This window comes from Caretta caretta, chromosome 3 (genome assembly GCF_965140235.1).
Source record: "Caretta caretta isolate rCarCar2 chromosome 3, rCarCar1.hap1, whole genome shotgun sequence".
Lineage (NCBI taxonomy): Eukaryota > Metazoa > Chordata > Testudines > Cheloniidae > Caretta > Caretta caretta.
In genome coordinates, this window is record NC_134208.1 from 63,217,537 (window position 1) to 63,230,748 (window position 13,212).

General features: G+C 39.2%; 1 protein-coding gene across 3 annotated transcripts in view; it reads left to right on the plus strand.

Annotated features, from left to right (window-relative positions):
• Positions 1–4,843, plus strand: part of TTK (TTK protein kinase) — a 129,096-nt gene extending 124,253 nt beyond the window's left edge. For all 3 annotated transcript variants that reach the window (XM_048845162.2, XM_048845163.1, XM_048845161.2), the window contains one exon: positions 4,022–4,843. In XM_048845162.2, coding sequence (XP_048701119.1) covers positions 4,022–4,108 — 87 coding nt within the window. In that variant the 3' untranslated portion in view covers positions 4,109–4,843. The remainder of the gene's footprint in view (positions 1–4,021) is intronic.
• Positions 4,844–13,212: the final 8,369 nt, after the last annotated feature.

The following is a 13,212-nucleotide window of genomic DNA, read 5'->3' on the forward strand; positions in this document are numbered from 1 at the left end:
GAGCACCTGTGAGGCCCCGGGCACCTCCAGCATCTCAACAGCTTTTGGGCTCACTTCTGGTTTACCTCTTATGTTTCCTAAAAGCCTATGCTTCAGGGTTTCAGCTGGCCACCTGCAAGTGTGTCAGAGGGATTTCTCCCCTCCCTCATGTATTCAGGAGTGTGTTTTTCATTTCCTTTTCCTGAAGTATTAGGGATGACCACAGGTGGACATGGGACATTGGATGTGGAAGACCAGAGCTCTGAGGTGGCACTGAGCTCTTTCTGTCTTGTGTTTTAGCTGACTTGGTCTTGCTCACATGATCAGGATCTAACTGATCTCCATACATGGGGTTTAGAAGGAATCTTCCACCAGGTCAGATTGGCAGTGAACTTGGGGAGTTTTCACTTTCCTTTGCAGTGTGTGGGTTGCAGGTAACTTACCAGGAATTTTGGGGGCATGTTCCACTGATAGTTTTACTATCTCTGAAATAGTAGATAGATCCACAGAGAGCCTGCAAAGGAGTCCCTTTCCCTCTAAGATCCGTGTGATGCGTGCATCTTCCCTAGAATGAGTAGACCATATAGACAATGTGCGAACTCAGGGCATTTGGTCACCTCAAGAAACATCACTTCACATAAACATACTGGAGTGGAGAGCTATCCATCAAATTTGTGAAGTTTTTCTGGCAAAGATCAAAGGCCTCTCTGTTCAAGTAACGACCAGCACAACTGTTCTATTTTACCTAAACAAACAGAGATGAGCCAGATCCTCCCTACTGTGTTGGGAAGCAGTATAACGTTGGAATTTCTGCATTCCTCATGATGTTACCTTAACAGCCATTCTGTTTTCAGGGATTCACAATTTACTAGTGGAGAACCTCAGCAGGGAATTCAGATAAAAGGTGATTCACTCCATTTTCTCAAGATGGAGTTTTCCCACTATTGATCTGTTCCACTAGGGAAAACACGAGATGTCATTGATTCTGCTCCGGGGGAATGGCCCAAGATCCAATTCTAATCCCATGGCCCTTGGATACTATTATATGTATCTCCCAATTGCCATGATACCAAGAATTCGAAGGAAAACCAAGTAGAATGCAGCCACATTTAATTGTGATATTCCCCCACTTGGTCAATTCAGTTTAGTATGCAAATCTCCAAAGGTATAGTTCAGCCACCAAATAACCTTACCTCTGTTCTTGGATGTAATATCTGAATTAAGGACAGATCCTGTATCCAGATCCAATGAGACTCCATCTGACAGCAAGGATGCTGAATGGCTGATTTTATCAGAGACTACACAGGATCCACTTACCTCTCCAAATGGAAGAGGTTCTTAATATAGGTGTGTCAAGGTTCCTTCCCCACTCTGAACTCTAGGGTACAGATGTGGGGACCTGCATGAAAACCTCCTAAGCTTACTTTTACCAGCGTAGGTTAAAACTTCCCCAAGGTACAAACTATTTTACCTTTTGCCCTTGGACTTTATCGCTGCCACCATCAAACGTCTAACAGATATATAACTGGGAAAGAGCCTGTTTGGAAACGTCTTTCCCCCCAAAATCCTCCCAAAATCCACACCCCCTTTCCTAGGGAAATTTTGATAAAAATCCTCACCAATTTGCATAGGTGAACACAGACCCAAACCCTTTCGTTCTTAAGAACAGTGGGAAAAAAAACAATCAGATTCTTAAAAGAAGAATTTTAATAGAAGAAAACGTAAAAAGAATCACCTCTGTAAAATCAGAATGGTAAATACCTTACAGGGTAATCAGATTCAAAACCTAGAGAATCCCCCTAAGCAAAACTTTAAGTTACAAAGACACAAAAACCGGAATTTACATTCCATTCAGCACAGCTATTTTCTCAGCCATTTAAAGAAAACAGAATCTAACACATATCTAGCTAGATTACTTACTAAGTTCTCAGACTCCATTCCTGTGCTGTCTCCAGCAAAAGCATCACACAGACAGACACAGAGCCTTTGTTTCTCCTCCCCTCCAGCTTTGAAAGTATCTTCTCTCCTCATTGGTCATTTTGGACAGGTGACAGCGAGGTTATCTTAGCTTCTTAACCCTTTACAGATGAAAGGGCTTTTCCTCTGGCCAGGAGGGATTTTAAAGGTGTTTACCCTTCCCTTTATATTTATGACAAGGTGCCATTAACATTATTTGTCTCCATCAGTCTAACATCTCAGTCCTAGATTGTCTTCTACATCTCAAAAACTCACACCTGTCTCTGAGCTCTTTGAGACAGCTTTTTGCCCACCATACAGGGATTTTCTACTTTTTCTCACCCAAAGGTAGCAAGGTTTCTAAAATGCCTGGTAAGTCTTCACTTTAGCAAAGGAATACGTGCCTTCTGAGAACTTTAGATTTTGATTCTACTGTATCCTCGGGTTTTACCCTTTCAGCTCCTTGCTCCATACTTCACCTCTCTATCAAAACATCCTTCTTTGGTGGTAGTAACATCGACCAGAAGAATGAGAGAATTACAGGCTCTAATGGCAGACCCACCATCCATGATTTTCCCTAATGACTAGATATCCTGAAACCAAAGCTCAAGTTCTTACCTAAAGCAGTTTTGAGTTTCATTTGAACCAAATAATACACCTCAGAGGTGAAGAAAAATTGCATTTCTTAGATGTATATAGAGCAATTTGTTTTTATTGAGAAAGGACTGAGCATATTAGGAAGTCTCAGACTTTTCGTGACATAAGCAGAGGGAGTTAAAGATGAGGCTGTTTCATCACAAAGAATTGCTAATAGAGTCCAGTGCAAGAGGAGATCCAATCAGCCAACTCCTAACAAACACCCACCTTCAAGAGTAACTGGACATTCCACAAGGACTCAGTCTATTTCTGTAGCCTCTCTCAGAAATCTACCAATTATGGACCTGTGTAACACGACACTTTTCCAGCTACATGTTGACACAACATTAGGCCATAGTAAGGGCATCCAGAGATGACACAAACTTGGCAGGACAGTTCTATGTTCACTAGATTCCTGGTACACGCTTTCAGCAAGGGCTAGTGCTTGGGAGTCACCAGAAGTGGAATATATAGATGGATAATCACTGAAAGTTACTTATCTATATTATAATTGTGGTTAAGATGTGGTGTTTGTATGAATGTTCCATGACGTGCTTTCTATCCTCATTACTTGGAGTCTATTAACATCAGGATTCCATATGGCAAAGGAAATAAAAGGTAATTAGGGCAGCGCTGCCCTTAATGCCATCGGTTAGAGGTTTGTGAGGATGTGTTGCCTTAACGGGTACAGCCCACCAGGTAAAAGCCTTCAGCTTGAGTATACTGGGCACACACGCACCAACGGTGTGGGTGGAAAGTATAAAAATAAACTATGGACAACATATCTCAAAGAACCAGAGTTACTGTGCAAGTAACAGTTTTATTCTATCCCGCATGCACTTCTGTGGCAGCTGTGTAATAACTCTGTTAGGTCTTCCTTGCCTGAATATGATCTCTAGTAGTTGGACCTATTTGTCCATATGGATGGCAGCCATTTGTCAAAAACAAATTTCTCTTACTGCCCTAATTTTGCCCTGTAATGTGGCGATGTCAATATGGACACCTACCCAAGATGTCTCAACCAAATAATTTTTCTCCAGTTCCTCTGTGGAACTCTACCTACTCGCATAGAAGAGGGGGAGAACTGGGTGCAAATACCTTCATCCTTCCATACTGGTATTGGTGTAATTTAGATCTGGGTGATTTTCAGTCCCTCCTCTGCCTGCATTGCTCAAAATGTTCATGTTTATTTTCTTAGTGGTCTTGCTTTGTATGTTTTTCACCATCTGGACACTAAACTGCATTTAATGCTAATACTTCTTTACCTTGTCTTCCTATTAATTTCCTCATATTTGCATATATCTGAAATTTTAGTGCTTGGTTTAGATGGTACTCATTACTGTCTATTGAAACAATTTTGTACACTATAGCATCATTTGTTACAAACAGACATTTGAATAAGTAATTCTTGGAATGACTATTTCTACCCCTTTATCTTTTTAAATTTCAGACTTTATACGAACAGTGCAACAGTGGTGAAAGTCTTGATGTATCTGCATTTACAAAACCTGGCAATCAAACACGGACAAAGAAATGATGTGCAGTAATGCATGATTTATTAGAAATGTGTAAAATAATTTTGATAAAAATATATATTGATCTGCTCTTTTACAAAAAGGACGCTGACAGCATAAAGATCCTATATTTAAAGTAAATGTCATGATCTCTGTTGCAAATAATGCCATAGATTATTAATACAGAATTTAAAAAATCTAATGTACTCTTTACCCTCTGCTGTCTGTTTACCATTTGAATTTCACTCTGGTTAAATAGTGAATGAGCTAGACAGTCACGTTTTATGGTCTAGGTACTGGCACAAGGCTATAGAATTTGGATTGCAAATACTTGTGTGTGTATGTCTAAATAAAAAACAACATTTTGAGGAAACTTTTTAAAAAAAGATGAGGGGGGGTGAATTTTCTATAAAACCCAAACTGTGGATCTAAAGTCCCTGACAGAGTCCTTGCAAGTACCACTTGGAAAGTATATTCTACAGTTTCGTTCCTTACCGTCAAACATAGTCAATATCGTTGACTTTCATTATGTCCAGTGGATTGTCTTAGACTTTTGGAAAACAAACACTTCTGTAATATTGTTAATGTTAAAGTGCTAAAACACAGCATTGTTTGTTGATAAATGTAAATCTAACATCCTGGCTTTGAGATTTTCAGTTGTCATTGATAAATGACACACTGGAAGTATTAATAAAACTCTGAAGAACAATGTAAATAAAGTGGTTTACACTGTATAAAAATTGTTCCTTGTAAATTCAGTTTTCTACTTGCTTCTTTTTTTTCAAGGCGCAAAATATTCTTAGAAAAATACTTATCTAGTTTTTGTGGTGTTCAGAAAATAGCTAAAATTTAATACTAGTTTTAAAAACCTCTTCAGTTAAAGTACTGTTCTGAACTTCACAGAAGATGCTTTAAAGGTGGTAGACCTATTACAAGAAGCTGAAATATGGTGTACAAAGAGGATGCTTATGCCAAGATTTTTTTATACTTTTATTCTGTTACACTGATTTTAATAAGTACCGTTCAAAACAGTAATTTAGAAGCATGTTTCAATTTTAAATGCTTATTGAATTTTAGGTATGCTTAAATAAATTAGCAAGAGAAATCAGATTAGCAAGTGGTCATTTACCTTTTGCTTTAAAGGTAAATCTTTTTGAAGGTTGTTTTGCCATCCTTAAAATTGTGCCCTTAAAAGCTAGTTGGCAAACTAGAAGTTTAACTTCTTGCACAAGCGTTTTTGTTAATACACTGTACGTGATTCATCATGACCTCTTTTAGTGTCCTTTTCTCCAAATGTACCACTCCCACTCTTGAGTCAGGTTTCCCAGTGTATAAATAGCTGGAAGTCCTACAGTGATTACCTCCCCTACTGGGGGCTGTACTGTCCCCTAGTCAATGAATGAGAATGTTTGGAGGCACTTCCCCTGACTGCTTCTGCATCAGTAGCTAAAATTAGTTACATTTCTGAGAGAAGTCGCAGGAAAACGAGAAGTATCATTCATGTCATTACGTTTGTCAGCTTTAATTTAATTTTTAATTACAGACTGGGTAACTGTGCTGTGGGAACCAGATGAGATGCCTCACAAAGCCCAATGTTATTCCTCCTTTTCATTTATATCTCATTTTAGTATAGGCACAGATTTGAATTTTCACGGTAGCATTTAATCACCACAGTAGCATTTAATTTCAGAAAGGGGAACTATAAAAATGAGGAAGTTATTTAACCAGAAATTAAAAGGTGCAGTACCAAAAGTGAAATTCCTGTGAGCTGCATGGAAACTTTTTAAAGACATCGTAATAGAGGCTTAAATTAAATGTATACCCCAAATTAAAAAACACATAGTAAGAGGACCAAAAAAGTGCCACCATGGCTAAACAACAAAGTAAAAGAAGCAGTAAGAGGCAAAAAGGCATCCTTTAAAAAGTGGAAGTTAAATCCTATTGAGAAAAATAGAAAGGAGCGTAAGATCTGGCAAATGAAGTGTAAAAATATAATTAGGAAGGCCAAAAAGAATTTGAAGAACAGCTAGACAAAGACAAAAAATTTACATCAGAAGCAGGAAGCCTACTAAACAGCCAGTGGGCCACGGGACAATCAGGATGCTAAAGGAGCACTCAAGGAGGATAAGACCATTGTGGGGAAACTAAATGAATTCTTTGCATCGGTCTTCATGGTTGAGGATGTGAGGGAGATTCTCCAATCTGAGCCTTTCTATTTAGTTGACAAATCTGAGGAACTGTCCCAGATTGAGGTGTCATTAGAGGTGGTTTGGGAGCAAATTGATAAATGACTACGAACACACACTTGTATAACTCAACCTATGTGAGCTGTCCCATTAAACTCAATGTGTATGATTCACATATGTGCCTAGGTTTCTGCAAAATTGGGGCCACGTGAAGTAATCTAAAAATAAGGATAAAACACGCACTTCCTTTTTACTAATTCTTGCAGTTTAGACCTCTTTCACGGCTGATAAATAGCTTCTCTTGTTTTGCTTGAATGCAAGTGACTAATAATGAGGAAATTCATTCCAAATGAATACTTGCAACCCTTCCAATCCACTCTCAATGAAATAATCATGAGGTCCTGCCGAGAGTGCATCTTGTTCTGCACAAAACCTGGCTATTTTTAGGCATATTTTCAAAATATCTATGCACATCTCATTTAGTTGATAATTCCAGATTGCATATACTTCTTATCTTACTCCATCTGAATTGAATAAAGTTGGAAGCTTGGCATTAGATAAATGTTGGAAAGGATGCAATAGGGCCGCAAGCAGCTCTTCTCACATGTAGTGAAAATGTACCAAGAACATAGAACCGTAACACGAATATAAGCAATGAAGCAGGAGACACTTGGTCCTATTTCCCCTATATTCTTGCCTGAGAATTTTTCAAATAAGAACTAAGATAAAATCTGACACGTCACCTCAATTCCTCACTCCACAGTCCTAGCCACAGAATGGGGCAATCGGTACATGCCAGCTTGAATCAGATGGATTGCTAAAATCTGGGCGGCTCTTGCAATTGAAGAGAGGATTAATTGAAGGAGGGATTGCTATGCCAAAAGTTTAAACAGTTGATAAATATATTGAAAAAGTCAGTGTCTAAATATTAATCAGCTCACTTGGCTTGCCTCTCACATTAACAAAAAGATCTCTAGTGCCTTTCTGTGCTTGCTTTGAGATGTGTGCATGATGTGGCTGAGTAAAACCAAAAAGACTTTTCATGGTTGCTTGTTACTTACTTAAACTTAAGCCCCTTAATTTTCAGTTTAAACCCATTTTACCGAAAAATTCCCAGGTTTTACAAAAAGTATTATTCACTATTTTCCGACTTTTCACCCTACTTTTGTGTCATTCAAATATATAAAAAATAACTTGTTTTATTGGGAAAATACAATACATTGCATGAGATATATGTATTATGATAATATATTTGTCTGTGTGTGTATATGCAAAGCTGCCTGTTGAGGTAAGGAGATGTATTAGTCTAGAAAATACAATAAACAAACAGGCATGCATGCAAGTTCTGAAGTATGTGCACATCTGAACGTACTGATGAATCTCACGTCCACCACATGCACATTTCAAGCTCTTATCAGATAACAGTTTAAAGATCTGACCCACTAAAATGGGAAGAAAATGAAAATCTGTATCAGAATATGTTTCAGAACACAAGGAAATAATTGAAAGTTTAAAAAAAACCCAAAACAGGAGAAAAGGATGAAGTTGAATGTATGGGTTACAAATGGTGTGGCCCAATTATTAAATGTAAATATTTATAGGCTAATAGTTCTAAGTCTACAGCTGTAAACTGTTTATTCAAATGAAAAGTTTTAGTTGGGTATTAGAGATGTATTGTTTTCTTAAATTCAGAAGTGGCATTGTGTTTTGAGTGCTGTTTTAGTTTTGCAGCAAACCACACTGATGAACGGAACTCAAAGCATTAATCTATACCAAATACTTTTCCCCCGTCTTTCCGTCCACCAAAATAAATCCTGATATTTACCCAGACAAATTATTAATAGGTTTTTGCACTGATTTTTCACCTGTTTTTTTTTTTGTCGCGGTGGTGGTAATAAACCCTGATAAATTCCTGGGGGAAAATTAACCACCCCCACCCAAAGTCCCTACTTAAACTTCATGTATCCTGATTCGCCTAGTTGTACTTACCTATCATACGCTCTTGTATTTGTTGAAAACTATGAGAAAAAATAATTACAACTAAACAAAGTGACCACATAAGAGTAAGGAAACCTGAGTTGTGTTTGTGGCACTGCTACTCACCTGCTTTGTGACCTTGGATAATTGACTTCACCTCTTGCATCTTTGTTACTCCTCCCCTACTTTCTTGTCTCCTCAGAGTGTAAGCTTTTTGGAGAAAGAACTGTCTCCTACTGCAGCGCTTACAGTGTTTGTACAGCGCCTAACGCAGTAGGGCCTTGATCTTGGGTGCGGGTCTTTAGGTGCTGCTGTAATGTAAATGTTAAATAATCAGTCATCTTAGCCATTCAAATTGCTATCTCAAATTTTTCAAAGAAAAGGCATCCCTCCTTGCTTCCTCATGTACAAGAGGGTTGTTTTGATGCTGTGTTATTCTTTTAAATAATGAAGTATCTGTGCCCATGTAATTTCTTGTCCTGATGTGTATCTTGGAGGAAAATGGGGTAGCAACAGTGGGTCAGATACCATTCTTCTGATCAGTAAACAAACCAGTTGTGAGAGGGTGAAGTAGCATACCTGAGAATGAGAAATGATGTGATGAGGGGTGCACAAGGAAAGTGATTTGTATGGTACAAAGGGAAAGATAGATGAGAGGACCGGGGTTAGGGGTCCTAAGCAGAAGAGAAGGAGGAAAAGGATGCAGGAGAGGCAGAGAGGAGGGAAAATTTGAGAGAACATAAGAAAGGGAGAAAATGGAAGAGAAATGAATTAAAAAAATGGATAAACGTAGAAGCTTCAAGAGAGTACATCTCTCTGTGTCCAGCAAATTGAAGTACATGGCAGACAACCTGTACCAGGTTAGCATGCCAACCAAGCGATGATCAAAATGTTCAGGCAGTATAGGAGACAATACTAGAAAAAATATGTGCTGACCTAGGAACAGCTAAGAGATGACAGCTAGGACTTCTGTCTCTTCTCTTGATTGTCACTGTGCTACATGCCAGAAGTACTTGCAACTTCACAGTGGCAGGAGCAAATCTCATCCTGCACCAAAACTATACCCCTTGCTGTATAATTTCAGCTAAACAAAAATGTCTATTGGATGTTATCTGTGAAGGACCTCTAGTCTACAGCTGAGCAGTGCTTATTCTATCCAGCAGAAGGCAGTGGTACTCATACATACCAGCTACTACATAACAATACTGCCCAAATAGAATGGTGCAGATATTAGAGTTGAACTGCTTCACAGGACTTTATGTATTCATGTCCCTTCCTACTGTGGTTCTTTGGCAGAAAACGGGAGATGAAAGGAGAACTTTTGCTTGTTTCTAATTTACCTGGGTGTACAATGTGAATTACTCTGCAAATTTGGTGTAGCCTTTGAATTTCCAGAAGCTTGCTCACACAGTTTGGGTGCTGCTACCACCCCCACACACCTGGAGGGTAGGGAGGAAGGAGGTAGAGAGAAACTCTTTTGAAAGTTTGTGGAAAACATGGGTGTGGTAATGGGACTGGGTGTTTTGCTCGCTTGATGTCAATTGCAAAACCATTGCCATTACCATGTAGTCTCAGCAGAGGTGCAGCACCGAACAAGTATAGAAAGTTCACTAACTTTTTCCTCTGGAAGTGATCTCCAGAACAGGGTCAAAGTGCATTTTTATGCAGGAATTAATGCATTGGTGCTGCCTGTGTTAGAGCTGTTAAAGAATTTCAATTTCCAGGCCTGTCCATATGGCACATTTCACAAGCAGCAGGTTCTAGATTTAAATCCTAGTTGTATAAAAACTTTCAAATGTATTTGACTAAACAGCACAAAATCATCTGAAAGGCAACCCCTGTTTGTTTTAGCAAGGCTGTTCGTATTCCAGGTAGGGCTTGTTTGCCACATCCCACCTTCACATGGTATCTGACCCAGGATCTGAAGTTGTCACGCAAGTTTTGTGCCTTTACAATAATATCCCTGCTGAGCTCCTATGTCAACAACACAGAATTGTGCCTTTAAATCAGGATCAGGCCAAAGGAGGCATTGGTCAGGAAGAGAGGAAAACCTAAAAATATGTAATGGCAAAGGTGTTAGGATATAGATATGTAGGCCTGCCTGTAAAGGCCTATCTTTAAGAATTTAGGTATATATTTATCACTTAGCTAGTTATAGAGGTATTAAAGAAACAAAATCACTGTCTGCCGGTGTAAGGTCTTTCTCTCACTGTGACAGTCTGAGGCCTTGTTCTTAGGCTAAGGCCTCTGGCTAAGCAGCAGAGGCAGCCATAAACTGGGAAGCGAATGGTCACATCCTCACATTCCAAACTAGTCACATTGAAATAAAGTGCTATGGGGCTGTTAGGAATACAGTCCTGTCCTGATAATGCCCATCGCCTCCAGAGAAAGGGAAGAGCCTAGAAGATTTAAAGAAAACTTAGTTTGATAGCATCCTGTCTGGCAAGAACTCACTTATCAATAGCTGGGATGTGAAATCCTCATTTCTTTGTTGTTCTATCACTGTAGTCCCTATTTACCTATTATTTGTCTGTATAATCTCTGTCTGGTTCTGTGATTGTTTCTATCTGCTGTATAATTAATTTTGTTGGGTGTTAACCAATTAAGGTGGTGGGATATAATTGGTTAAATAGTCATGTTACAATATGTTAGGATTGGTTAGTTAAATTTCAGCAAAATGATTGGTTAAGGTATTCGTAAGCAGAACTCAAGTTCTACTATATAGTCTGCAGTAAATCAGGAAGTATGGGGGGGGAACAGGGAATGTGGGGGGGAAATTGGAATCATGTTTAGCTAAGGGCAGGAATGGGAACAGGGACACAGGTGTAAGGCTCTATGGTGTCAGAGCTGGGAAGGGGGACACTAAGGAAGAAAATTGGAATCATGCTTGCTGGAAGTTCGCCCCAATAAACATCGAATTGTTTGCACCTTTGGACTTTGGGTATTGTTGCTCTCTGTTCATGCGAGAAGGACCAGGGAAGTGAATGGTGAAGGAATAAGCCCCCTAACAACAGGATACTGGCCAACTACCTTGCCTTGTGGCATGACTCATTTCTTTTTCAAATTTGCTCCAGTGTATAAAAGTTCACCTTCAGGCCCCATCTGCACTATAACTTTTAACTGCGTTTGTAACCACATATTATAGCTGGTATTAAGCTTGGCTGGAAGATATGTATAACGCTGTGCTAATACTCTACTAGTGATCATGCAGGGATAAATCCGTGTTATCCGTCACCACCTCTGTTGGCCCATGGGTGTATTCAAGTAACCAGTTTTGCTGTATAGATAAGCCTCCTAACCATGCCAGTTAGTTGACTATTCCTCCCTCTTCAGAATTCTCTGTACAGCAGGACATCCCAGAATGCATTGCCTCATATTTTGCCATGTGTGCACATGTCCACTCCATGATGATATCCCAGTGGGATAAACCATATTTTTCTAGAAAATACTGATATAAACACAGGTTGGGTGTTGATGCACAGACATGGTTGATATATTAGTGAGCTGTGAACATAGTTACTATGTGTGAATACAAATCAATTGTGTTTATCAGACCAGATGAGCATGTCACAATCTGGTTACAAAAAACTTGGGTGCACTCAGATAGAGTCTTATACATTCTGTTTGCCCGAAATATGTTCACATCTTTCTCCTTGAAAGTGGTGTAATTTGGTTCTTCTGAAGTTGAGGCTTTTGTAATTTTAACAGTCACCAGAGTGACATTTACATTGAGGTACTTTCTGGCACAGATTAATATTGATTTTAGCTTCACCCTTGAGGTCTCTTGGAAGTGCATACAATAACAATGAGAGTTCCTCTTTGCCTTTTTTCTCCGGAGCCAAAGGTGAGAAATAAAACTAAAATGAAGTTAATTCACTGAGGTTTGTTAAAGCTCTAAAGTGCTTTGAAGAATAATGCTACATAACTACTAAGTAATTCTAGATAGCAAAGGCTCTGTGCTGAGAGCCATAAACTGTACTTGAGTTCCTCTTAAGTAATTAAAGAAACAAATAGTACAATGAAACAGGTTGAAAAAAGACACAGCAGACATTTTTAAGGGTTTTTTTTTTTTTTTTTTTACTTTCTATGTGTGTGAAGAGCTATTGGGGAGAAGCTAAGTCAAAGAAATATTTTTTATATTTAGTTTTGAACACTTGGGGCTGACATCATTCTCGCCTCGTGCAGGAGCGCATTCTGTCTGGCTCCCATGAAAGTTCTGTCTCCAAGGCTCATGACTCTCCCTCTAGAAACATTTTCATTGTTTGCAGTGGAATGTAGCTGTTTTGGGAGGTCGTGGTCATGGAAAGAGAGGCAATCTCTCAGGTAGCGAGGGCTTGAACAGGACTCTGCTTTCAGTGGGAAGCTAGCGCAGACAGCAGAGGACTGGAGTGAAGTGGTCATGGCGATAAGTGTTGCTAAGTGGACACTTTGCTGTATTGTGTACAAACTGGAGCTTTGGGGGTAAGGTTTCATTCCTAAATGCAATGAGTTGCAGTAGTCAAATCTGGCGATCAGAGATGAATGGATCGCTATGGACATCTGTGTCTTATAGGTTGGGGCACAAGCTTCTGACCCACTGCAGGCAGAATTTGGTGTGTGTTGCAGCTGTGACTATTTGAGTGTCCAGAAGTATTGACAGGTTTCAGAGTAACAGCCGTGTTAGTCTGTATTCGCAAAAAGAAAAGGAGTACTTGTGGCACCTTAGAGACTAACAAATTTATTTGGGCATAAGCTTTCGTGGGCTAGTATTTCCTGCTGATAATAGCCCACCTTAATTAATTGGTCTCATTACAGTTGGTATGGCAACACCCATTTTTTCATGTTCTCTGTGTGTGTATATATATATCTTCCTACTGTATTTTCCACTGCATGCATCCGATGAAGTGGGTTTTAGCCCACAAAAGCTTATGCCCAAATAAATTTGTTAGTCTCTAAGGTGCCACAAGTACACCTCGGTTTTTTTG